This window comes from Macaca nemestrina, chromosome 2, assembly GCF_043159975.1.
Source record: "Macaca nemestrina isolate mMacNem1 chromosome 2, mMacNem.hap1, whole genome shotgun sequence".
Taxonomy (NCBI): Eukaryota; Metazoa; Chordata; class Mammalia; order Primates; family Cercopithecidae; genus Macaca; species Macaca nemestrina.
In genome coordinates this window covers 77,338,489-77,366,414 of record NC_092126.1, presented here as the reverse complement: position 1 = coordinate 77,366,414, position 27,926 = coordinate 77,338,489, and the positions used below count along the sequence as shown (strand labels likewise).

The 27,926-nt window shown below is 31.8% G+C and overlaps 1 protein-coding gene across 1 annotated transcript in view; it reads left to right on the top strand.

Annotated features, from left to right (window-relative positions):
• Nucleotides 1-27,926, top strand: part of LOC105466450 (sucrase-isomaltase) — a 98,923-nt gene that overhangs the window by 14,136 nt on the left and 56,861 nt on the right. The window contains exons 9-21 of the mRNA XM_011715428.2: nt 1,155-1,280; nt 1,886-2,017; nt 2,108-2,227; nt 7,430-7,543; nt 12,851-12,935; nt 13,471-13,588; nt 15,651-15,822; nt 20,670-20,786; nt 23,110-23,264; nt 24,242-24,326; nt 25,092-25,148; nt 26,091-26,215; nt 27,652-27,740. Coding sequence (XP_011713730.2) covers nt 1,155-1,280; nt 1,886-2,017; nt 2,108-2,227; nt 7,430-7,543; nt 12,851-12,935; nt 13,471-13,588; nt 15,651-15,822; nt 20,670-20,786; nt 23,110-23,264; nt 24,242-24,326; nt 25,092-25,148; nt 26,091-26,215; nt 27,652-27,740 — 1,495 coding nt within the window. The remainder of the gene's footprint in view (nt 1-1,154; nt 1,281-1,885; nt 2,018-2,107; nt 2,228-7,429; nt 7,544-12,850; nt 12,936-13,470; nt 13,589-15,650; nt 15,823-20,669; nt 20,787-23,109; nt 23,265-24,241; nt 24,327-25,091; nt 25,149-26,090; nt 26,216-27,651; nt 27,741-27,926) is intronic.

Genomic DNA, 27,926 nt, shown 5'->3' with positions numbered 1-27,926 from the left:
TTTGGTCAAAATTCTAGAGGTAACTGAGTTGTGGGAAAACCGATGAATTTAGAAATTCCTATTTCTGTAGTGGCCCAAGCAAGTTCAGTGCAAGAGAATATCAGTGTCACATTACAACAGATGATACAATTTTGCACATGGAAATTTGGATGTAACTGGTGTTATTTTTTCCCACTAAAAACTGAATATTAGGTTATATGTGATGCATAATCATACTTGACATAAAATTTTTCTTTGGTTAGGCATATATATATATATATATATATATAGAATAGAAAACAATAACCCAACATGAGTAATTTCTTGATTGTTACCTAGAAATCATGGATCCTATACATATATATATATATATATATATATATATATGCCTAAACCAAAGAAAAAATTTTATGTCAAGTATGATTATGCATTACATATAACCTAATACTCAGTTTTTAGAGGAAAAAAATAACACCAGTTACATCCAAATTTCCATGTGCAAAATTATATCATTCGTTGTAGTGTAACACTGATATTCTCTTGCACTGAACTTGCTTGGGCCACTACAGAAATAGGAAGAGATGGCAATCCATTTGCCCCCAGGAGGAAGAAATGAAGCTGAGGCACTGCATGTGAATAAGAAAGAGTCTATGCAATAACTGGGTGGGAGGACTGCAGAACATTTATTTTATTAACATTTTTGCAAACCAGGAGATAGATAAGTGCTAAAATGTAGGGAAACAGAAATTCTGTACTTTCAAACATTTTTTCTGTTTTTCTTATATGGTGACTTGTAATAGAAAATAGGATGGTGGTGGAAAATTTTCCCTTTTATCATCATTTATTTGTTGTTTTTATTGTATTCTGTTATTTAACTTTCTGCAATACTTGAAACATATCTTGGCAAATGCTCCTTTTTGGTATGCTGCACTTTCTAATTTTTAAGCAGAAACTAAAACATGAAGTATAAGACTTAAACTTGTTAAAAATTTCATAACACATTCAAATAGAATAGGAAATTGTTTAGAATCCAGGTAACACTAATTGTTTGTTTAAATTATATAAACTTAAATGAATATTAGAGACATAAGAAAATAAAAGGCACATTAACCTTGGTTATTAATGCTAACTATATTTTTTCTACTCAAACTAATTATATTCTCATTTACTTTAAGCTTGTTGGACTGCCAGCAATGCCAGCATATTGGAGTCTTGGATTCCAACTAAGTCGCTGGAATTATAAATCACTAGATGTAGTGAAAGAAGTGGTAAGGAGAAACCGAGAAGCTGGCATACCATTTGTAAGTAGAATGAAGAGTTCGTGGGAATATATAACTTGAGTTAAATATTGTCACATAATAATAGCTATAGGAAATTGTCACGAATATCTACTATATACATTATATAATATAATTACAAGGCTACCTTTTAACTGTAAAGCATATTTTATCTCATATGCAATGCCCTTGCCTCCTGAAAGTACAAATATATGCTTTTGAAGAACCGATTGTTAGTTATACTAGAACAGAATACATATTCCACTGTAAACAAAACCATTTTTAGTTTTAAAAATAAAACTTAATTTTAGAATCTATATATTTTCAAAAAATGCTGAAATGTGTAAGTTTTTGATTTTTGTGCATTGAAATCTATGTATATAAAAACAATGCATATCTAGTCATTATCACTGAAAAATATGAATAATCACTTAATGCTTTTGTACTTAATAATTAGAAAAACCAGTTTTACAAACAATACAATTGCTTCTTTAGTGAAATGAAAACGATGGATGTTCATTTATTTTTTAAAGATTATGTTTATAATACACATTCATTGGAGTTAAAGATTGACCTGACTGAGAGCTCTTTCAGTACTATGTATTGAAATACAATCTTCTAACTTTCAGGATACACAGGTCACTGATATTGACTACATGGAAGACAAGAAAGACTTTACTTATGATCAAGTTGCATTTAACGGACTCCCTCAATTTGTGCAAGATTTGCATAACTATGGGCAGAAATATGTCATCATATTGGTAATAATCAATAATACATTAATACATTTTTAGTGTCTATACATGTGTAAGTTAATAGATTTTTGCATAGTTTCTTCTTTCTATTATTAGGATCCTGCAATTTCCATAGGTCGACGTGCCAATGGAACAACATATGCATCCTATGAGAGGGGAAACGCACAACATGTGTGGATAAATGAGTCAGATGGAAGTACACCAATTATTGGAGAGGTAAAATATATTTATTAAAATTGTGTCACTCAAATTTTCTTCTCTGAAACGATGAAGTTTCTGTGGACGTGCATGTGTGTGTGTGTGTGTGTGCATGCGCACGTATGTGTGTATGTCTGCTTTCAAGTCTGAATTTTGTATTTTAATTGTGGAGGAAAACATTAGACGAAGAAAATAATCAAAGAATTTATAAAACAGTTCTTATAAGAAGTCATATAAAATGTAAAGATATACCAGATAAATTTCTCCATGGCTTGATCTTAGTAGATTGTATGTGTTTAGGAATTTATACATTTCTTCTAGGTTTTCCAATTTATAGGCATATAGCTTCTCATAGTAGCCTCTAAAAATTACTTGCATTTCTGTGTTATCTGTTGTAATGTGTCCTTTTCAATCACTGATTTTATTTATTTGGGCCTTGCTTTTTTTCTTAGTCTAGCTAAAGGTTATTTGATTTTTTTATATTTTCAAAAAAACAACTTTTCATTTTGTTCCTCTTTTATACTTTTTTTTTTTTCAATTTCATGTATTTCTTATCCGATCATTATTTTTTCTTTTCTTCTACTAATTTTGGGTTAGGTTTGCTCTTGATTTTCTAGTTCTTTAAGACACATGATTAGGTTATTTAAAGTTTTTCAACTTTTTTAATGTAGGTACTTACTGCTGTAATTTTTCCCCTTAGCATTGCTTTCATTTTATCCCATATATTTAGTACGTTGTGTTTCCATTATCAGCTGTTTTAAGACATTTGTAAAATTTTTTCCTAAATTTATTCATTGACCCAATGTTTATTCAGGAGCATATTGTTTAATTTTCATGTTTTTATGTAGCTTCCAAAGTTATTCTTGTTATTTATTTCTAATTTTATTCCATTGTGGTGGAAGAAAATACTTGATATGATTTCGATTAAAATATTTTAAGTTGGCCGGGCGCGGTGGCTCACGCCTGTAATCCCAGCACTTTGGGAGGCCGAGGCGGGCGGATCACAAGGTCAGGAGATCGAGACCACAGTGAAACCCCGTCTCTACTAAAAATACAAAAAATTAGCCGGGCGCGGTGGCGGGCGCCTGTAGTCCCAGCTACTCGGGAGGCTGAGGCAGGAGAATGGCGGGAACCCGGGAGGCGGAGCTTGCAGTGAGCCGAGATCGCGCCACTGCACTTCAGCCTGGGCAACAGCGTAAGACTCCGTCTCAAAAAAAAAAAAAAAAAAAAAAAAAAAAATTTTAGGTCTTGTTTTTGACCTGACATATGGTCTACCCTTGAGAATAATTCTTGTGCTTAAGAGAAGAATGTCAGTAGCCATTGGATACAATATTCTGTAAAAATCTATCAGGTCCATTTAATTTATAATAAAGATTAAAGACAATGTTTCTTTGTTAGTTTTCTGTCTGTCTGGATGATCTGTACAATGTTGAACACGGGGTGTCAAAGTCTCCAGCTCTATTACATTGAGTTCTATTTATCTATTTAGTTATTTGTTTTTTACATCTAGGTGCTCCAGTGTTTGATGCATATATATACGCACATATATATGTGTGCTATATGTGTGATATATATACATTAATTGCTGAATTGATCCTGTTATTATATAATTATGCTCTTTTTCTCTTAATATTTTTTGTCTGAAAATCTATTTTGTCTGATATCAGTATAGCTATTCATGCTCTTTTATGGTTTCATTTGCATGGAATATCTCTTTTCATTTCTTTATTTTCAGTCTGTGCATCTTTATAGGTGCAGTGTGTTTATTGTGAGCAATAGATCATTAGATCTTGTTTTCTAATCCATTCAGCTGTTCTATATCTTTTTATTGGAGATTTAGTTCATTGACATTCATTGTTATCATTGATAAGTAAAGGCTTACTCCTGCTATTTTTACATGTTTTCTGGTTGTTTTATGGTTGTCTCTATCTTCTTTCCTTTCTTCTGTCTTCCTTTTAGTGAATGCAATTTTATTAGGTGATGTGTTTTAATTTCTTACTTTCTATTTTCTGTGTATATGTTGTAGTTATTTTGATTTGAAGTTATCAGGATGCTTGCAAATAGTATCTTACAACTCACTATTTTAAGCTGATGACAACTTAACACTGATTGCATAAACAAACTTACAAGCAGAGAGAAAACTAATAAAATCTCTACACTTTAACTTCATCCTCCTGCTTTTTAAACTTTCAGTTTCCATTTATATTTCATTATACAGTCTGTCTTGAAAGGTTGTAGTTATTTTTTATAAATATGACTTTTAATCTTTTTATTCAAAATACAAGTAGTTTACATACCACAAATGTATTGTTTTAATATTCTGTGTTTTCTGTGTACTTACTATTCCCAGTCAGTTTTGTATCATAATTTCTTTTTTTAGTCCTTAACATCCGTTTTTTTTTTTTGTTTGTTTGTTTGTTTGGTTTTTCTTTCCATTCTCCTGGCTCAGCCTCCAGAGTAGCTGGGACTACAGGTGCCCGCCATCACACCCGGCTAATTTTTTTTTTTTTTTTTTTTTTTTTTTTTTTAGTAGAGACGGGGTTTCACTGTGTTAGCCAGGATGGTCTGGATCTCCTGACCTCGTGATCTGCTCGCCTTGGCCTCCCAAAATGCTGGGATTACAGGCATGAGCCACTATGCCCGGCCTTAACATTCTTTTCTTTCAGACTAAAAGAATTCTCTTTAGCATATCTTATAGGATTTGTCTTGTGTTGATGAAATCCCTCAGCTTTTGCTTGAGAAAGGCTACATTTCTTTTCCAGGTTTGAAGGATATTTTCACTGGATATTTTAAAAATATATATACTTTGCTAAAAATATATATATATTTTTCCTACAGCATTTTAAATATATCATGCAACTCTCTCTCTTGGCCTGTAAAGTTACACCGAAAAGTCTGCTGCCAGATATATTGGAGCTCCTTTGTAGGTTATTTGTCTCCTTTATCCTGCTGCTTCTTGCATTCTTTCTTTATCCTTGACCTTTGGGAATTTAATTATTAAATGTCTCGAGGTAGTCTCTTTTGGGTTAAATCTTCTTGGTGTTCTGTATCTTTCTTGTACTTCAATATTGATATATTTCTGTAAGTTTGGGATTTTCCTATCATTTTCGCTTTTAATATACTTTCTACCTCTCTCTCTCTCTACTTCCTCTTTAAGGCCAATAACTCAGATTTGCACATTTGAGAATATTTTCTACATCTTGTAGCTGTGTTTCATTTTTCTTTATTCTTTTGCTCTTTTGTCTCCTCTGACTGTGTATTTTCAAGTAGCTTGTCTTCGGGCTCACTTATTCTTTCTTCTGCTTGATCAATTCTACTACTAAAAGACTGATGCATTCTTCAGTATGTCCATTGCAATTTTCAGCTCGAGTTTCTGCTTGATTCTTTTAAATTATTTTAATCTTTTCAATCTTTTCATTAAATTTATCTGATAGAACCCTGAACTCCTCCATGTTATCCTGGATTTCGCTGAATTTCCCCAAAACAGCATTTTAAATTTTCTGTCTGAAAGTTGACATATCTCTGTCTCTCCAGGATTGGTCTCTGGTACCTTATTTAGTTCATTTTGTGAGTGCATGTTTTCCTGGATGGTCTTGATGCTTGTGGATGTTTGTCATTGTCTGGGCATTGAAGAGTTAAGTATTTATTGTAGTCTTCACAGTGTAGGCTTGTTTTTGCCCATCCTTATTGATAGGCTTTCCAGGTATTCTAAGGGACTTGGATTTTGTGATCTAAGTCTTTGTTAACTGCAGCTGTATCTGCTTTAGGAGGCACCTAAAGCCCAATAATGCCATGACTCTTGCAGACTCATAGTCTATGGCTAGGGCTGTTCTAAATGCTCCATCTATGGGTGTCAGCTGATTTCTGCCCCTTCGTACTTTCCGCTGTGGCAGGCCAACACTGAGTTCCAATGCAAAAGACCACAATCGCTTTGCTGTCCCTTCCCAATGTGCACAGATTCTCCCTCCATGCACCATGGACACTGTTGGGGAATGTGAGAGGGGTGGTACATGCATTCCAAGACTCTCTTTCCTACCCTCTTCAATGAGTCTTCCCTTGATATGATGCTAAAATCAGGTACTGTGATCACTCATGTGAATTTGGTTCTGAAAAAGGTGCTTTGTTGTGTGTGGGAGTAGTTGTTCAATTTGGTGCTTCTGCAGAGGAACGGTCATTGGAGGCTTCTTTTCAGCCATCTTGTTCTGTCTCTCTGCCGTAAGCTTCATTCTTATCACATTCATCCAACTTAAAGTTTCTGGTGAAAGTCTTTTAAATAATTATGAACTCCTTCTGCAAAAAAAGAAAACATGCAGTTTCTTACCCTTAACTGATATTTCACAGAATACATGTTAATACCAGCTTTGTTCCTTATGGACAGATCAGACAGCCAATTTGAAATATTTGGATACAAAACAATATAATTTAGCTCAATTTATCTGAAATTAAATTCTGCTTGCCTAATGTTATTATTGTAAGTAATAAGTAAAATAATATAAAATAATTTCAAGAAGCATAAATCAGAAAAAGACAGCATAATACACAGTGTTTAACAGCATGGACTCAGATGTAAGAGTGTTTGGGCTTAAATTGCTGCTGTACCTGTTATTAGTGGTTTGACTTTGAACAACTTACTTAACTTCTCTGCATTACTTCTGTAATCTGCAAAATGACTTTAATTATAATACCTACCTCATCTGTAAGTGGTGATAAAAATAGTACCTGCTTTCAAAAATTCTAATGAAGATTATATGTTAGTAATTATGAGAGTACTTGAAATAGTGCCCAGTATGTATCATATTCATGTTTATTCATAAACAATAAACATAAAGACACTTAATGTTTGCCTTTGGAAATAAGCTAATGTGCTTTATTTTATGGGATATAAAATATATTATATAGAATATTTATTGTGTATTTATTAAGCTATCCTACAAGGATGCTCAAAAACAAATTTACACTTAAAATAGCAGCCTTATGCCATGTTCTGATAATTTTTTCTTCCTAAATGCTTCATATTTCACTTTCTTTTTACTGCTCTTCTTTAAATGCGTTTTAAATAGTCATGATATTCTTGTAAATTTAGATAATGTATGAGTCATATATACCGAAAGAAGTAGAATAACTTTAATTTTTTACTATTCTCAACTTATTTACTTTGAAATTCCATTGATTTATTGTTCTTTTTTTTTATGTATATATGTGAATGATCTATTCTTCTAGGTATGGCCAGGATTAACAGTATACCCTGATTTCACTAATCCAAACTGCATTGATTGGTGGGCAAATGAATGCAGTATTTTCCATCAAGAAGTGCAATATGATGGACTTTGGATTGTAAGTAGCTATTTTAAACCAACAATTTTGGTCAATAACTGTAGAATTATTTATCTGTAAAAATTACTAAGTCAGCAAAATATATTTTTTCTGATGTATTCAACATAAAATTTAAAGCTACTATAATGTTTTTTCCTAGAATATATAGGTATACCCATCATATGCATAAGTAAGAAAAAAATGCCAATTAAGGTTTTTCTTTTTTAGCAATACACTTTATAGAATAAATTTTACTTCTGTATCCAAGGTTTTGTTCCTTTATGTGTAATAATTTACCCAAAAATTAGTTAATAAAATTTGGTGATAAACCTATTGCTTATCAATTAGCAAAACATTTATTAAAGTTTTTAACAGTCAAGCAACAGCAGCAATATGAGCTGAATAAGCCCCTGTCCTTTAGAGACTTCTCTTTAATAAGCTATGGAACAGAACAAATAAAAATTGGCAATAGGTTAAGTATTACTGTATTTAAAAAAAGCAACAAACAGAATCCTAGTTTGCTCATAAACTTATTAAAGAAAAATACAGTCATGCATGGTGGCTCATGCATGTAATCCCAGCACTTTGGGAGGCTGAGGTGGGCAGATCATTTGAGGTCAGGAGTTCGAGACCAACCTGACCAACATGCTGAAACCCCGTCTTTACTAAAAATACAAAAATTAACCGGGCTTGGGGGCACATGCTTGTAATCCCAGCTACACTGGAGACTGAGGCAGAAGGATCGCTTGAACTCGGGAGCTGGAGGTTGCAGTGATCCGAGATGGTGCCACTGCATTCCACCCTGGGCAACAAGAGTGAAACTCTGTCTCAAAACAGAAAAAAAAAAATACAAGTGTTTAAGAGTTTCTTTAATGAAGCTGTATATCTGTAGTTATTGAAGGCCTGCTGCTAGGCATGGAAACTAAATTACAACTGAGTATAATTTTGAAAAAATACATAATGGACACACTAGTGATGGCTATATTTTCTTTGGTGTTTTAGGTTCACACCATCTCTATTTTCCTTAGGTGCTCATTATTGATTCAGTCGTTATTCTAATTATTCCCTTATTTATTAAATCAATCAATCATTTAGTTAGCAAATATTTATTTTGCACCATATGTCTATCAGACATGTTGTTGGGACTACAAAGATGGAAAAATTATGTTTTCTGCTGACAATATGGATTTGGGTAAAGGGTTAGCATAATTTTCAGAACTCCTATGATGACAGTGACAAAAAGATGAAAAGGTTTCAGTTATTTAACATAAAATCACTGATATCACACCACTAATAACCAGCAATTGGTAGAAATAAAAAAAAAATACTGTTATCTTGAGCTTTATTTTAAGTTCTAGTTCTTGTATTATTTAACTGATACTGAAAGTTTCTTAAGTCTTTTATTTTTTTCCTAGTTAGGAGCCACTTTGATTACAGCAAAGTTACAAGTATAAATAATACTGTAGGAATAGTGAGACAGAGCCTGATTGTGTTATAGAAAGACAGAATATTGCATTTCTTGCATTCATTGAAAACTGAAATTCCTGATTGACCTCCAAAGTGTGGGAGAGAAGGTTATCTGAGAAAGGCAGAGTATTTCCAACACTGATACAGAAGCATTTTAACTAAGCCTTAAACACACAAACAAAAAAACACAACATAAAAAGCAGTGCAATTTCAAATATCAATGAACTTCAGTGAACTAATACATATAATGGATAAACAGTGGATATTTTACTTCTAGCTATTAGTTAAATACTTGCCATATCACACTGCTAAGCAGTTTATCTAATTATTTCACTTTCTTTGGATTATTGTTTCTGATCCAGCTAAAACAAGTTGTTATTCAACTGATAAAGTTTTAAATTTATGTCAAGTATAAAAATAGTTTTATAATTTACTAGATTTGCAGTTTAGTTCCATGCTAATATTTGTGAATTTTAAGTTTAAATATTAAAATCACTTTGGGAAACGATGTGAGCTTAATTGTCATTGAAATATGTTTTTGTGTATAAAATATAATAAATTTGAATTCTCTTTTTTATGAGAGATAATTCCCTAATAGTTGAGAAACAAAAGCCTACTGTACTTAGTATACTTAAGACCAAAGCTATGATTTCAAAACAAAAGTGTTAGTCAATATTTTAAAAATTAAAATATCATTTCCATTTTTTGAATACATACACATGTTTTGATATCATGTTGTTATTTTGGTTCTATTCTTAAAAATCTAATAAGAAAAATTATTCAATGAAAAAACTGAATAATTTAATGCATAGTATTTGGAAACATAAATTTTATTAAGAAGATATGTCCAAATAATTTTATATATCCAAATAGCTAGAAGCGTATTTGGTTATATTCTTTCTACATTTCATGTAATTCTTATAAAAATGAAATTCTTTTACAATTTTTTTTTTTTAAAAACAGGGCTATATTCATCTAGATTTAGTTTAAATGTGAGTATAAAATGCCATCAGAATACTATCACAATTTTCAAGCAATTTTAAAGAAGCTTGAGGTACATTCTCAGAAACAAAGTTGACAATTTTTTTTTTTTTTTGAGACTCAGTCTTGCTCTGTCACCCAGGCTGTAGTACAGTGGCACTATCTTGGCTCACTACAACGTCCGTCCCCTAGGTTCAAAAGATTCTCCCTGCCTCAGCCTCCCGAGGAGCTGGGATTACAGGTGCACTTCACCACGCCCGGCTAATTTTTGTATTTTTAGTAGAGACAAGGTTTTACCATGTTGGCCAGGCTGGTAGGTAGCACCTCAGCCTCAAAAAAAAGTTTTTAATAGACTTAACATGATTTGAATGACACCTACATAACTTTAGATATGCTTATTACTATCAGTCTACTGAGGCTTTTGCCTCATGACTACAATGTTCCAAATCTACTTGTAATATTAAAAATGTTAATTTAATGCACTGGTATCTAATACTAAATAACTATAGTTTCACTTAAATCATTTGGATATGTTACAGAATTAAAGTGCTTTTATAATTTTCAAAATGCCACTTAAAAATACACTACAATAGATAAATTCTTTTAAATATGTGTAGTAAGTTTAATTTAATACAGTCTTGCTATATAGACATATTTTAGACATATTTAAGGAAGGTTACTAAAATATTAAATGGCATGTTTTATGTAAAATATGGTTAAAATTATGAAAAATGTTATTTTTTTGACTCAGCAGGCTAAAAATATATATTATTGGTTCAAAAAACTATTTCCCCTTTTATTGTGAGTTGGCAAAATAATCACATTCTGATTCAATCATGTAAAAATGGTCGTAAAATAAAACTTTTAAATATTTTTGTCAATTATTTTCAGTAAAACCAATTAATTTTTTTTCTAAAAAAATTTGTTCATCATTAAATTACATAATAATGTTTACTTTCAGTGATGAAAGATTTTGTGAAATTTATGGCAAATTTACACATATGTAGCTCAAATAGAAATGATATTAATATCATAGTTGAGTGTTTTGCCCTTGTAATTCCTCAACTATACTATATACCCAGATGTTAAAATTGTTTAGAAAAAGACTCTTAAAATTTAAAATAATGCAGCTCACTATTCCCAAATTATACATTTCAGCAGCAATTTTTTAAAACTTGAATTTTATTGATGGAATCATGAAGAAAAATGTAGTTTACCTACATTTATTTGCTGTATATACCATTATTAATTTCTACTGGACATAGGAAACAAAATTGAATATAACATTCCAGACAATTTCAAAAAAATAACTAAATGTAGCTTTAGGTATTTTGTACTTCGGAATAACTATATTAATTTCTCTCATTTCTGCTTACTCTGAAAACATTTGGGAAGTGGAAATATATACCATTTAAATCTGTCATGATAACAAATCTATTGTTTTTTCCCTTGAGCACTATTAATTTATCATTTCAATTCCATGTATCAAATTTCCTTAGCTTCTTTTTATATCCACAGTCTAGACACTTTTATGAGAATATTTTGAGAATAACAGAATTGAATAATCATATTGAGTGGGCTTCGGTCAGAAGAACTCAATATTTAGGGAAGCTTTTGCAAACTAAATCAGTCTAGTTGTAGTTATAATTTTATGAAAGAAATGTCTAACTATAATACAAATGATTCACCATTACATTTTTAAAATTATTTTATTAGTGTCTTTAAGTGACACCATCAGTCTCAGATCTTTTCTAATCTGTTGATAAATATTATCTATTTGGGGAGTCTCAGAAAGCAGTATAAAAGATAGGTTTAACGATTGTAAAGTTAATATAGGAGTGTTAAGGTTAAAGGGAGGATTGAAAGCTGAAATAAGAGGGGAAGGATTCAAAAAGGTGAAAAGCAGTGAGTCTTAAAATATGGGCATGATGTAGATGGGGAAAAGGAAATGTAATTAAGAAAATCTACTTTTTCTGAGTGAAGTAAAATTACCAGAGAGACAAGGATGTGACTGAATGTGATGCCTTTATATGAAAGGAGACAATTTATTATAGAGATGTGAAAAACAAGGCTTATAGAAGTCCTCGACACAGTTTGCAGAGAAGAAAGACAAAACACGTATTTCTTGAGTATATGTTTGGTAATATATGATTTTATAAAATTTATTTTTTTTAGTGCAAAGACTTAACTGGTTTATGGTCACACAGCTCGTAGGTAGTGGGACAAGATTGGGGCCTGTGTTAAAATGGCTAGAAAATCCATGAACATAATATCCCACCACTATTTCTTCAAGAGCTGTTTAGGTCTTGGTTCTCAGAGTGTGATCGTGCTGACCTAGGTTTCCCTGAGTGTTTCAGAGATTCTGTGAGGCCATAACTATTTTAATTAAAACACTAAAGTCTATTTGCCTTTTTAAAACTTTCATTCTTTTATGAGTGTATAGGAGCTGTTGGTAGGCAAATTTTGCCTCTAGCAATGTGCTTAGCACATCATAGAAACTAGATAAAGGTTAAATGAAACAAAATACATTGAATCAATGGATATGCAAAGAATGTGTATAATAATGGACTCATAATGAGAAGACTAACAGCTATTTGGAAATGACTTAATACTTATAAGTAATATCATATATATATATAAAATCAAAACTAGATACATGAACTACATTTTGATTGTTTAAAATCTCTCTATCCCATCTAAGATACTTATCTGATACAGGCATTCTGTTTATTTTTAGGTTGTTAGCTTATATTTATCTTCTAGGAATTAATGAGCATTATGGTTATCTTATATAAAACATTTTCAAAGAAGTAGAGAGTTTCTGCTAATAGGATTTGTAATTATGTAAAATCTGCGGTTCTTCATTTTGTATCCATTCAGGACATGAATGAAGTTTCCAGCTTTATTCAAGGTTCAACAAAAGGATGCAATGCCAACAAATTGAATTATCCACCTTTTACTCCTGGTAAAATTTATTTGGTTATCTAATTACTGTTTTAATTTAGAATAATTTTCTGTTTTGCTGGTAATTTCTAGTATATATTTCTAAATTACAATTTTTGGTATAGTTTTAAAACCATAAAATCAACTTGTTTATTTTTTCTTCAGCCAAATATTCTCTGCCTAAGATTGTATTAAAATAGACTAATCTATTATAAGGCTTTAAAATGGGTCCATAAATATATGATGTACAATATAGTTGGGTGTAGGTATATTTCTATATTGTTAAAGGCTATTTTGTTATTGAAGTTAGAAAACAGAGTATTTACCAATGTAAATATAAATCTAATAGTTAATCCAAGTTTAGCAAGAGTGAAAGATGAGGACCTAATTTGAACGTAGTTTAGGTTTAACTGAATTGTCCTTTTTCATCATTTTCGACCAAATATGGAATTTCATAGCACAAATGAAATGGGATATAACATTTATGATGGAAAATATATATTATAATGTTTATAATGGAAAAATATAAGAAATGTTTCTTATGTATTTTCTCAAAGATATTCTTGACAAACTCATGTATTCCAAAACAATTTGCATGGATGCTGTGCAGAACTGGGGGAAACAGTATGATGTTCATAGCCTCTATGGATACAGCATGGCTATAGCTACAGAGCAGTAAGTGAAATTGCATTCAAATAATTCTTTCATATTTTTTTAAAGTTTTTGATAATTTATCAATGTATTAATAGGAAATAGTAAAGTTAAGAAAAAGAAAGATAACATTTTATGCCTGCTGAAAAGTTACGGCATTCATAATATCAGTTCTCTTACTAATATTCGTGAATTTGAGACTCATTTATTAAGAATGACGTGGTAGGCTGGGTGCGGGGGCTCACGCCTGTAACCCCAGCACATTGGGAGGTCGAGGCAGGCAGAGCACCTGAAGTCAGAAGTTTGAGAACAGTCTGGCCAACATGGTGAAACCCCATCTCTATTAAAAATACAAATCTACCTGGGAGAGGTGGCGGGCTCCTGTAATCCCAGTTACTTGGGAGACTGAGGCAGAAGAATAGTTTGAACCCAGGAGGCGGAGGTTGCAGCGAGCCGAAATCGTGCCACTACACTGCAGCCTGGGCGACAGAGCTACACTCAGTCTCAAAAAAAAAAAAAAATTGACTATTTATATGTATTTTTTTATATATATATATTTAACTGAGACCCTTTATTTTAACTCCTAGATTTAAATTATCCTTTTATCCTTCAAAATTTTACCATTTCTGAATATAACTGTGTTTTAAGCTTGAATCTCACAGCTGACCTGGGAAAATATTGCCCCAGGAACAGGTCTTTAACTATTTTTCAAAAAGAATGATTTTAATTAAAACATAGTTTTCAAATTAATATCCTTCTAAGTAATATTCCAGTACATTTTTTATAAAATATGACATTAAACAAAAGAAGAAAACAATAATAAGTTCATTAGCTGCTAATTTTCAAGCATCGTTTATGGTCCTGTGATATTATAGTCAATAAACCCAATACTGTTTTCAATATACTTACGATTTTCTCATAATTAAACAGTTATGATTGAGTGTTTAATCAAATTTATATTTTTCTGGTCCTAAATCATACTGATACTCAAACTCTTAAACACTGTCTTCATGGTGTTAATTTACTTTGTAAACTCAATAGAGTATTACATGTAGCGGTGTTTAACTTAATATATCCTAGGAAAGAAAAAATAGGCTATGTTTCAATATAATAAAGATTATAACATGGAAAAGCACTTGAGAATATAGTTACTCATTTCCTAATTGCTTCCAATTATGAAAACATTATAAATAATAGTTGTGTAACATGAGTGATGCTTGTAGTTGTGGACAGTGGTTAACTTCTAGAAACAAACAAACAAACAAAACCCTCTTAAATACTTTTTATCCCTAACTTGTCTGCTAATATTTGAAGATGTAGAAATGAATATATAATTGGAGTCACCACACTACAAAAAGTGTATTGGGTTCAAGTTCAGGTATAATATTTTCTATTTATAAGGGAATTCAATTAGTTTAAATCATATATTTCAAAAACAAATGCTGAGTGGATACCAAATGCACATGTTTATTTAATTTGGTAAAGGATGATTGGAGTCATTCAAAATTTAGTGATTTCTAAAAGTTCCCTTTCACTATATTTTACCAGAATATATTTAAATAAGTAAATATTAGTAGTGACATACAAAATTGATATGTAATTTTGACATAATTATTATAAATATTATGACATAATGCATTGGTCCATTTTCATGCCACTGATAAGGCATACCTGAGACTGGGCAATTTACAAAAGATTTACTGGACTTACAGTTCCACATGGTCGGGGGGCCTCACAATCATGGCGGAAGACAAGGAGGAGCAAGTAACATCTTATGTGGATGGCAGCAGGCAAAGAGAGAGTTTGTGCAGGGAAGTTCCCATTTCTTTAAAACCATCAGATCTCATGGGGATCATTAACTATCACAAGAACAGTGCAGGAAAGACCTGCCCCCGTAATGCAATCACCTCCCATCAGGTTTCTCCCACAACATGTGGGAATTGTGGAAGTTACAATTCAAGATGAGATTTGGGTGGGGACACAGCCAAACTATATCACATGGCTTGGAATTATGAAATTTTATAATCTAAATGCCAACTTTATTTTTTAAAATAATTTTTATTAATTAATTTGGTTTTATTTTTAGAGCTGTACAAAAAGTTTTCCCTAATAAGAGAGGCTTCATTCTTACCCGCTCAACATTTGCTGGATCTGGAAGACATGCTGCACATTGGTTAGGAGACAATACTGCTTCATGGGAACAAATGGAATGGTCTATAACTGGAATGCTGGAGTTCAGTTTGTTTGGAATACCTTTGGTAAGACAGTTGCATACAGTATTCCTCATAAAAGCAACAATTATGTTAATTTTTAATGTAATCTTAATGAATTTTAGTAAAATGATCAAAAGGTATGCTACAGAAATAATTCAGCTTTTTATTTTTATTGAGTTTATGAAGAAAATAAGAATACAGATGGCATCTATAATTTTCATACCATTAAAGTGAGAATGTAGTACTAATAAAATTCAGTGAAATCAGGATAATTGAGGAAAGCAAATATAAATATAAACGCAGCATAGAAAAGCTTATATAAAAGATATAAAGAAAAAAATAAGGTGGTGAAGAAAAGTTCAAATATATTGGTTATAAAAATAAATGTCAGAAGTCTAACTGTATTTAAAATACTAGATTACCAGTTTAGATTTTAAAAGATAATCTTTTGTTTAGAATATAAAACATAAGAACAGAAAAAAATGTTTAAAATTTCAAAAGTGGAGAAAATGTGTACTAGGAATTGTGAACATAAAATATCTGAGAAGTCTAACTCTATCAAACAAAAAAAAAAGTAGTATCCAATGTTGATATTCAAGACTAAAGAGAGACACTACATAACAAAAATAAGGTAGAAAGTATTATAAAACTGTAGTGATTTGTTTTTGTTCACATGCACAAATAAAACAAACACCAAAAACCCAATCAATAAAAGTAACACCCCCCACATGTGTTTGAAAATTGAAAAATAGGCTGGACAAGGTGGCTCACTTCTATGATCCAGCACTTTGGGAAGCCGAGGTAGGTGGATTACTTGAGGTCAGGAGTTTGAGACCAGCCTGGCAAACATGGTGAAACCCTGTCTCTACCCAAAATACAAAAAGCTGGGCATGATGGCAGGCACCTGTAGTCCTAGCTACTCAGGAAACTGAGGCAGGAGAACCGTTTGAACCTGGGAGGTGGAGGTTGCACAGAGCCAAGATTGAGACTCACATTTTTGAGACCCTGTCTGAAAAAAATATTGAAAAACGTATTATCAAATTCATTCATGAGTCAAAGATAAACTGAATAGAATTAAACAAACAAACAAAAAAACCTTAGAAAATTAACTTTTAACAATTTTACTTATTAAATCTTGGGAAATTTCAGCTGTTAGTATTTAAAGAAAAACCTACTGATTTAAATACTTAAAAAGAAAGAAACGCTTAACAATTAGTGAAGTGCATGAATTTAAAAAGTGGAAGAAGAAAAACAATAAACCTAAAGAAAGATATAAGTAATTAAGCTGAGAGAAAAAATTAATGCAATGTAAGCAAAATCTCTAGAGGAAAAATTTTAAAATACAAAGGCAGTTCTTCAAAACTTTTAATAAAATAGACTAATTTATAGCATATTTGTTAAAAAGGAAGGAAAAACAGGCAATATTCAAATGTATTTTAGTAATAAGGTGTCATTTATTATAACAACCAATTAATAAACCATAACCAACAGTCAATATTAAAACTAAATGTAGGACTTTTTGAGAAAATGTAAGTGATAGCTAAGTAAATTAAATATATACCCTGTTCAATAATAAGAAGACTCAATATATTAGGAATAGGCATTCTCTACAAAATGTTATCAAAGTTTTGTGGAATTCCAATTTAAACAATAAAAGGGATTTTGGGAAACATAAAAGATGACTCTAAACTTCATATGGAAAACAATACATTTTAAAGAAGTAGAGAAAAAGAATGAGGATTAGTTCTAACCAGATAAAGCTACAATTATTAACACAACAATACTGGACTGTGAATATGCAAATAGATTAACAGGGCAATATAAGACACAGGCCCATGCATATATAATTTGTTAAAGGACAGCACTGAAGGAAAGTATCAACTATTTACATGGACTATTGACTCAGTATTTAAGAAACAATATACACCCCAATCAGACGTAGATTTGGTCTTTTCAAAAGAAGACATTCATACGGCCAACAGACACATGAAAAAATGCTCATCATCACTGGCCATCAGAGAAATGCAAATCAAAACCACAATGAGATACCATCTCACACCAGTTAGAATGGCAATCATTAAAAAGTCAGGAAACAACAGGTGCTGGAGAGGATGTGGAGAAATAGGAACACTTTTACACTGTTGGTGGGATTGTAAACTAGTTCAACCATTATGGAAAACAGTATGGCGATTCCTCAAGGATCTAGAACTAGATGTACCATATGACCCAGTCATCCCATTACTGGGTATATACCCAAAGGATTATAAATCATGCTGCTATAAAGACACATGCACACGTATGTTTATTGTGGCACTATTCACAATAGCAAAGACTTGGAATCAACCCAAATGTCCATCAGTGACAGATTGGATTAAGAAAATGTGGCACATATACACCATGGAATACTACGCAGCCATAAAAAGGATGAGTTTGTGTCCTTGTAGGGACATAGATGCAGCTGGAAACCATCATTCTTAGCAAACTATCACAAGAACAGAAAACCAAACACCGCATGTTCTCACTCATAAGTGGGAACTGAACAATGAGATCACTTGGACTCGGGAAGGGGAACATCACACACTGGGGCTTATCACGGGGAGGGGGGAGGGGGGAGAGATTGCATTGGGAGTTATACCTGATGTAAATGACGAGTTGATGGGTGCTGACGAGTTGATGGGTGCAGCACACCAACATGGCACAAGTATACATATGTAACAAACCTGCACGTTATGCACATGTACCCTAGAACTTAAAGTATAATAAAAGAAAAAGAAAGAAACAATATAAAATGTGTCAATTTCTCACATCGTGCACAATAAACAGTTCCAGATAGATTTAGGGACCTATGTGTGTAACATAAACTTTATCCATTTCAGAAGAAAATATAGAAAGATAAATTTATGACATCAGGTTAGAGAAATAATTACTTAAGCAGAATACAAGCAGAACAAATCTTATGGGAAACACGTATAAATTTGACTACAGCAAAATGAAAACTTCTGTTCCTCAAAAGACCATTTGAAAAGTTAAAAATTAAAGCAACTGACCAGGAAATGTTATTTTCAATTCACATAGTTGATAAATGATATTCAGTTTGAAGTGCCTACCTTAAATCTATAAAAATTAAGAACAATAGAAAAGAAGTAAAAGATATAAACAGGAAATTCTACAGAAAGAGGAATCTATCGGGACCCAATAAAAATATGAAAAAGTTCTCAACTTCCCTGTAATCAGAGAAATGCAAGTAAAAACCATGGTGAGATATATTTTATGAAGAAAGATGATAAAAATTTGTCTGAAAAATATCAAGAATTGGCAAGAAAATGAATAAGGGGAACCTTCATGTGCTATTATAGTGCTTGCAAATGGTTACAAACAGTTCTGATTATACAATGCACATTATAAATAAAAAAGAAAAATAATCCTGTGTATGTTCACCATAGAGTAAGAACACATTTTTTACATATTCACAAGGATATCTATACAGGGTGAGTACCCCCTATCCAAAATATGTGGGACCAGAAAGTTTTCAGATTTCAGGTATTTTCAGATAATTTAGTGTTTACATATATGCAACAAAATGTCTTAAAGGAGTAAATTTATGTTTCGTATACACCTTACACACATAGTGTGAAGGTAATTTTATATGATTTTGTTGAGGAAACAGTTTTGACTGCAACCTGTCATTTGAGGTCAGGTATGGAACTTTCCACTTCTGGCATTATGTTGGCACTCAAAATGTTTTTTTTTTTTTTGAAGCATTTCAGATTTTGAATTTCTGGATTAGGAATGTTCAGCCTATATATAAATTTCACAGAAGAATTTTTATACTCGCCGGGCGCGGTGGCTCAAGCCTGTAATCCCAGCACTTTGGGAGGCCGAGACGGGCGGATCACAAGGTCAGGAGATCGAGACCAGCCTGGCTAATACGGTGAAACCCCGTCTCTACTAAAAAATACAAAAAACTAGCCGGGTGAGGTGGCGGGCGCCTGTAGTCCCAGCTACTCGGGAGGCTGAGGCAGGAGAATGGCGTAGACTCAGGAGGCGGAGCTTGCAGTGAGCTGAGATGCAGCCACTGCACTCCAGCCTGGGCGACAGAGCGAGACTCCGTCTCAAAAAAAAAAAAAAAAAAAAAAAAAAAAAAAAAGAATTTTTATACTCATGAGTTCCCATACATTGGAGAACTAGAGCAACATTAATACAACTGAATCTCACACAAAAAGGAAATTTCATTACAATGCATACAACATGTCATTTATACAGTTAAGAAAGCATGCAAAACAATGCTATATAGTGTTTATAGATACATATATACTTACACGGAAAAAATAAAGAAATATTTGTAAATGGTAAACTCTAAATTCAGGATAATATTTTCTGGAGAGTCCTTGAATAAGGATAATGCGGTCTTATATGGGTACACATTGTGCAAAGCAGCTCAATTTTATTTGGAATAATTAATTTCAAAGCTCAACATGAACACATGGTCACAGTTTGTTATTATTTTATTCCTACAGTTACATATTATACTACAAATAGGAAAAATCAGATCGAAGAAGGTTACTTTGGGATTAAGAAGCAACATATTTTAATACAATAATTTCATCTTTTACAATGAATTAATGAGAACATCAAAATAGAAAATGAGTAAAATGTAAATACAAAAGGCAAAGAAAATGCATAAAGGGACAATGAAGGAAACTTGTAAAATAATGCAACTAGAGACAAGGATGGAGCAAAAGTGGAAAATAAATTAGTTTAAGGAAGTGCATATAAAAGGAGTAAAGCAAATTGTAAATAATGCACATTAATCAGTTGAGGCATACAGTGTGATGCTCTAGCCAAATTTGAGAATCTTAATATTATAAATAGTAAATATATTTGTTATTTAGGTTGGAGCAGATATCTGTGGATTTGTGGCTGAAACCACGGAAGAGCTTTGCAGAAGATGGATGCAACTTGGGGCATTTTATCCATTTTCCAGAAACCATAATGCTGATGGATATGAAGTAAGTGCCTCTTGTTCTCCATGTTGTGAAATAAAACACAACCATAGTTTTTATTAATCTCCTTAAATTAAATCTATACAGTATATGGTCTGAAAGATTGCAGCATAATTTTTTTTTTTTTTTTTTTTTTTTTTGAGACAGAGTCTCACTCTGTCGCCCAGGCGGGAGTGCAGTGGCCAGATCTCAGCTCACTGCAAGCTCCGCCTCCCGGGTTCACGCCATTCTCCTGCCTCAGCCTCCTGAGTAGCTGGGACTACAGGCGCCCGCCACCGCGCCCGGCTAATTTTTTGTATTTTTAGTAGAGACGGGGTTTCACTGTGGTCTCGATCTCCTGACCTTGTGATCCGCCCGCCTCGGCCTCCCAAAGTGCTGGGATTACAGGCGTGAGCCACCGCGCCCGGCAGCAGCATAATTTATAAAGGATTGTTAGAAGTCCCTTTCTCAAGTCCTATAAATATTTTGTATATTCTTACATTTAAAAAAAAGGGTTAAATAAGGAAATCATGAAATGAAATGTAGTCACAGCACAAATATCTTAGTTGAGACTAACGCATACACTGTACAAATGTATTAGATTACCAGTATTTTAAATTAGAGCCAAAGCTTTTAGAGTATGAATTCTTGGATTCTAACAATGTAAGTTCCAGATAACTTTTATATGAAGAAAAGTTATAATATACTATAATGGATTTCGAGTTTTTGTTTAATTAATATGAAACAAGAATTTAAAGATACCCACAAAACAATTACAGTCCAGTGTCTTTCAATAATAAATAGAACTGGAATGAATACATAGGGACAAAAACAAAACTAACACTTTTAGAACACAGTTTTGGACTGGTAGGAGCAGAAGTGCAGGACAGTACAAAGCTAGTCTACCAGCCCTGGGAACTCAGGATACTGTTGGCTCATCATGATAAGCATGTTTTTCAGAGAGAATAATAAAATTCAGTTAAACTATTACGTCAATTAAGTACATATTGGTTAAGAAACCATTCAATGTTTACACACTGGTTGCATACAGGGCTTATATTGTGTTTGAGAAGAGACACAACTACTGAGCTCAGCCTGGAGAGAGGCATGATCAAAAAGAATTAAAAGGTACAAATTGGAGATTAGTTTCTTCTTAATACACCTAAATGATATTTTCAGGAAATGTGCATCCATGGGAGATTTTGATAGAAATTGCATGACACTCCATGTTCATAGAAATTGCATGACACTCCATGTTCATTTGTGTTCTCCAAAATGCTGATGATAAGACAGAAATAAATTTTGAAATTTATTGGTGAAATAATGTGAATGACAAAGAGAGTGAGCATGAGAAAGTGGGGAGAGCCTGCAGACCACGGTTCAGGTCTGAACTTGATGAAGGTGAAGGGAAGGTGGTTTGGGAGGGAGAATTCCGAATTGCAGTCTAGTTCTAACCAAGTTTCAGTCAGGTGAGTGGGGAGTCCTTAAGGGAAAGCTGACCATTGACCTTTCTTGCATCTCCCAGGAATGAGTCTGCATGGTGTTCTTACTATACTCATTTAAGGCTGGGAGCAGCATTGAGAAACATGGTTTTCAATGCAAACTTAATAGTGGATTCAGGGAGACAGTAGTTGAGGTCTTCAGTTAATATCGTTACCAAAAGCAGGAGACCTAAACCGGCTTGTCCATATCAGTGTTACTTGGCTGAAGGAGTCACTTTTCTAGCCTGAGCTCAGTAGAGAGACTGCACTTCAAATTGTAAGTCTACAGGCTGTCCAGGTAGCTCTGTTCCCTGTGTTCCTGAGCCAGCAACCTACCTGTGATAATTCTAATAGCAATGGCACAAGACAGTAAGTCCTTAGGCAAGTCTATTTCAAGCCTCTGCTTTAATGTATCACATATAATAACATCCTATTGGCCAGAGTGGATTGCATGACTGAGCGCCAAGTCAAAGCGTGGGTAGGTACACTCTACCTTCACTGGTAGGGATTACAACATTCCATGATAAAGGCTGTGGGTACAAGGAAGCATGAAACATTGATGCCAATAATTCATTCTACCACAATTACAAGATAAAAATTCTCTTTTGTTAAAAAATATTTATTTTTTCTGTGGCAATACTTCAAATATGTTGAATTGTCCACTTCAAAACTAAGTTTAATTAAAACATATAACAAAACCTAGACATATTCATTCAAACACTTTGATGATGAAATTGGAATAATTTTAATTTCTCATAAACAAGCTGAAATTTATGTAGTTTGCTTTAAAAAGCAGATTAAAATGCTTCTACTTTAATTTTCACTCATATTTTAGCTTTCTTATTTTAATTTCTCTTTCTATCTCACAGCATCAGGATCCTGCATTTTTTGGGCAGAATTCGCTTTTGGTTAAATCATCAAGGCACTATTTAACTATTCGCTACACCTTATTACCCTTCCTCTACACTCTGTTTTATAAAGCTCATGTGTTTGGAGAAACAGTAGCAAGACCAGTTCTTCATGAGTGAGTACTACGTACAATAATTACAATAATACTTTTTAAAGTATTTTCAAACTTATACAGAAAAGATTAATAGAGATAAATCAAGATATAAATTAAATTTCTGATGCTTGTTTTTACATTTGTATAGATGATTTGAAGAGCTATATAATGATACTAGTAAATATAATTAATTGGATAATATTTAGGTAGAAATGAGAGAATTAAATAGAACTTACAGGGAAAAGATATAAAACATGTTAGGATATTACATCAGTAAGAAAGATTAAGCATAATATTATTAAAAATATATCAACTAAATATTGAAACAATAAACTAAACATAGATCAAGAGTACAGTATAGTACTTACTAAAAAGGGAAATTGTGTTTATCTTTGCATATATCTTTGACCGGAGTGGGGCCTTTCTGTGATAAATGACTTAAAGATCCTTTTAAATTCAGGTAAAAACTAGAGTTTACCATGAAAAAGCTCTAAGTGAAGAAAGTAGAATATGAAAGATTTCCTATACTTTATGAATCTATCTTTTAGGAGAAAATAATTAAACAGAAGAGTTTTTGTATAAATAAAAGGTAACCTTGTCATCTATGATAGATTTTTCTGAGTACGAGATAAATTTATTTTCTCCTTCTCTTTTCTTCCTTCCTTCTTCCCTTCCCTCCCTGCTTTCTACTTTCCTTCCCTTTGTTCCCGTTCCTTCCTCCTATCCTCCCTCCCCTCCTTCTTTCCTTCATTTCTTCCTTTTCCTTTCTCCCTCTTCTACTCCCCGCTTCTTCCTTCTTCCCTTCCTCCCTTCCTTCTTGAATGTCAGATGAATAATAAAGGATGTAAGAACTATGGATTCAAAATGTCATCTGAAACAAGCACAATTCAAGATAATAACAATTCCCAGGAAAAAAAACTGAAAAGATAAACTGAACCAGGAATTTGGCTAAATTTATTTTTTCATTATTATACTTTAAACATTGTCATTGTTCTTAGGTTTTATGACGATATGAACAGCTGGATTGAGGACACTGAGTTTTTGTGGGGCCCCGCATTACTTATTACTCCTGTTCTAAAACAGGTAGGCTCTACAGGTTTAATAACCTTATTGTTTAAACTGAAGTTTGTACAACTAAATCGACCCTACATTACAAAACATCTGAATAATAGATGATACTCAGTGGATTGTTTCAAGCTGATAAATATGAAGTTGGAATTCTATGATATGAAACAAATTTCAAAAAGTTATAAAAATATTAAGTAGATCTATGCTTACCAAATATGTAATATCTAACTGGGGACAGGAAAATTATATGAAGTTATTGTTCTCCTGAAAAAAAAAAAAACTATATTATAGAATCAAAATCAAATCATAATAACAAAGGGCTCTCATTTAAGTAGACATATACGTTGAAACTGTGCTCAATTGTAAATAAAGAGGAACTGGAAAACTTGCTGATCAGATGAAAATGTTAGAGAAACACTGGAGTGAGTTGGTAATTATTACCTATTTTTAAAAGGTGTATGTGTCCATGGACGTAAACAGAAATAAACATATTCACATTCACAATGACCATGTGGTTTATAACAGTACACATGTATGCATACATTATTTTAATTGCTATCTAAACTAATTATTTCTTTACCTCTTTGCTTTTATAAGTTTTATAATGTATTATCTAAAGCTAATAAAATAGCATTTTGATTATTATCTATAGGAAATATCGGAGTGTAACAACATAAAATTTTTTTCCCTTGACTATGAAAACCCAACTTAATATTTGACAAGATCCTCTCTGTTAAAAATTGAAATTAAAAAAATACATATTATCTTTCTTTATTTTAGGGAGCAGATACCGTGAGTGCCTACATCCCTGATGCTGTTTGGTATGATTACGAATCTGTAAGTAATCTTAACATACTAATGGACTCACAAGTATATTTTTAAACATTTCTACATAGAAACTTAATTCCATAGAAACTTAACTATATAGCATACATATTTTTAGAATTTCTGTTATTAACTATAAAAAATAATAATTTCAAACTTTAGAAATATGTCAAAATTTTTATAAGTATACCCTTTTTTGCGCATGAGCTAGACTCTAATATGAAGTTATATTATTTGGCATAAATAGATATTATTTATTTTTAAATTTTGGAAATAAAAGTTAGCAGTAATTTAGGAAAGAGTGGCAACTTATTTTAATGCTTTTTCTTATTTTACATATTTATCTTATTGCCAGAAGACTTGAGTACTGAGCTAATCTTACATATTTGTTTTTATATGGTATATTCAAATATTTGAAAAAGGCTTTTATTTCAACCTTGAAAAGGCAAAATAACAGCACTCATATACACCATCCATTTTTCTCAACTAAACAAGACTTTTTGAGCACTATTTATTTTAAATGATATTATTTCATAAATCACTTACATTGGCTAAGTATACCCTTATTTTTACAGGAATAATGATTTTAAGAAAATCCTTCCTAAAGACATAGTTAACTTTAAACCATAACAAAGAATAAAAAAGCTAATTAAAGTACTGTTAATTATTGTAGAAAGAAAATGAGTCTCTTTATGTTGATTTTTTTTTTTTTTTTTTTTTTTTTTTTTTTTGAGAAAGTGAACTTACTTTTCCTCTGCTTTGTTCAGCAAACTGGGGAAAAAAAAAAAAAAAAACAAAACTCTCCTAAAGTTAGAAAACAATATATTGTATTCATTTGGATGACATAAATTGCTCATAATAAAAATTGTTTCTATGCATACCTTTTAATTCTTGTGAAATAGAGTTTAAAGTCTTCAATAATATTAAGAATATTTGTAATCTTCCAATTATTAGGGTGCAAAAAGGCCATGGAGGAAACAACGTGTTGATATGTATCTTCCAGCAGACAAAATAGGATTACATCTTAGAGGAGGTTATATCATCCCCATTCAAGAACCAGATGTAACAACAACAGCAAGGTAAAATGAAAAATCATTAACTGAAATCTAAAATAAAATTCAAATTCTAATATTTCATATTTGTGTTAAGAATCAGAGATAATATTTAGCTTCTTCACCTGCAGATATTTGACACACAGAGGTAATACTGAACTATAACCATTGTAGTTATAAAAAGAATGAAATTATTTATATTATTATAAATATCTTGATTTTCAAAATTTCTAATTTACTTAGAAGTTAACTTCCTGTATCAAAAATTTACTCACATTAGCATAATTAAAGATAATATTTGATTCTTAATAAATATACAAAATGTGAATGTTTGTTATATAATTGAGTAAAGTATTTGTTAATTTTTACATATTTGAATTTCCATACATAAATAAATCCCAATGTATTTTTTTCTGCTAAAATGCTTTAAGTTCATAAATGAATGGGATATTTCATGTTAGGTAAAGAGCAAGAGAGAAACTAAATTGCTCACTAAGTGTAAATCTCAGAAATATTTTCTAAAAGTAAAAGAAACTTGAAAATGCTAGTGCTCCATTTCGCATCATTCATTCTGAATACAAAGAGCACAGAAAGTGCCGTATTGAATTCACATACTTTTCCCTATTCTGCCACAACCCAACAGGAAGTTACTCTTTATTTCTTACCCTACTGTATTTTCTTCATAACATTAAGAATATCTGAAATTATGTTATTTATTATTTTCTTTTATGTAGTATGTTAGCGATACGCATTAGTAATTAGTAATTTAACTGTTTTGGCATTCTAGAATGTAACTGATTCACGAGTATGTTCTCAAAAAATTGTTATACATGAGAGCTGTAATGACCAACAGCAACATATAACTTGGTAAATGCATACTGGAAGGAATACATCCTATACAGTCCAGGACATGCCTGGACTGTATAGCCTTGGAGATAATATTTTATGGTAAAATATAACTTAAAAACAAACATATTTCTTGACTACATCTCATTTCTCCTGTTGTAATAATTTCATTTATAATATTCTTACAGATTCCACTAAACACTTTTTAAATTTTAATCTTTTTTAAATTTTTTTGCTCATAAGAAGTAGACATTGAGATTTAGGGTTATACAGGTTAAGTTGAGCCTTAATATGACACATTTAATTTTTCTTATTTGAATGAAAATATTACATTGTTTCAATTTTGCAAGTATCTCAGCCTTCAAAAAATCCATTATTGCATTTACTACATTTATTCTTTTGACTCATTTTCTACATGTATAAAGTACTTCTGTAATCACATAAGAACATTGATATCAGTAAATTATTAATACATATAAATACAAATTTATTGATGTCAATTTTCTTACTGAATTCAGGACCCATAAAACAGACAGGTCGAAGTGGACTTATTTATAGGATATTGTATTATTACGCATTTATTTTGAATCATATATGCATCTAATTTTTCTTAATAGCCGTAAGAATCCTCTAGGACTTATAGTTGCATTAGATGAAAACAACTCAGCCAAAGGAGACTTTTTCTGGGATGATGGAGAAACTAAAGGTAAGTCTGAAAGCGATATGCTTTAAATGTTCATTCTGGTAACTGGAAGTTTTGGCTTTATTGATATAGGTTTTTTCATTTTTAAAATATCACAATTTTTATTTTTAATTCCTAAATTTTTATCTGTTGCAGGTTTTTAGGTTACTTTAAACATTTTACCATTGTTATTTGCTTTATCTATATTTA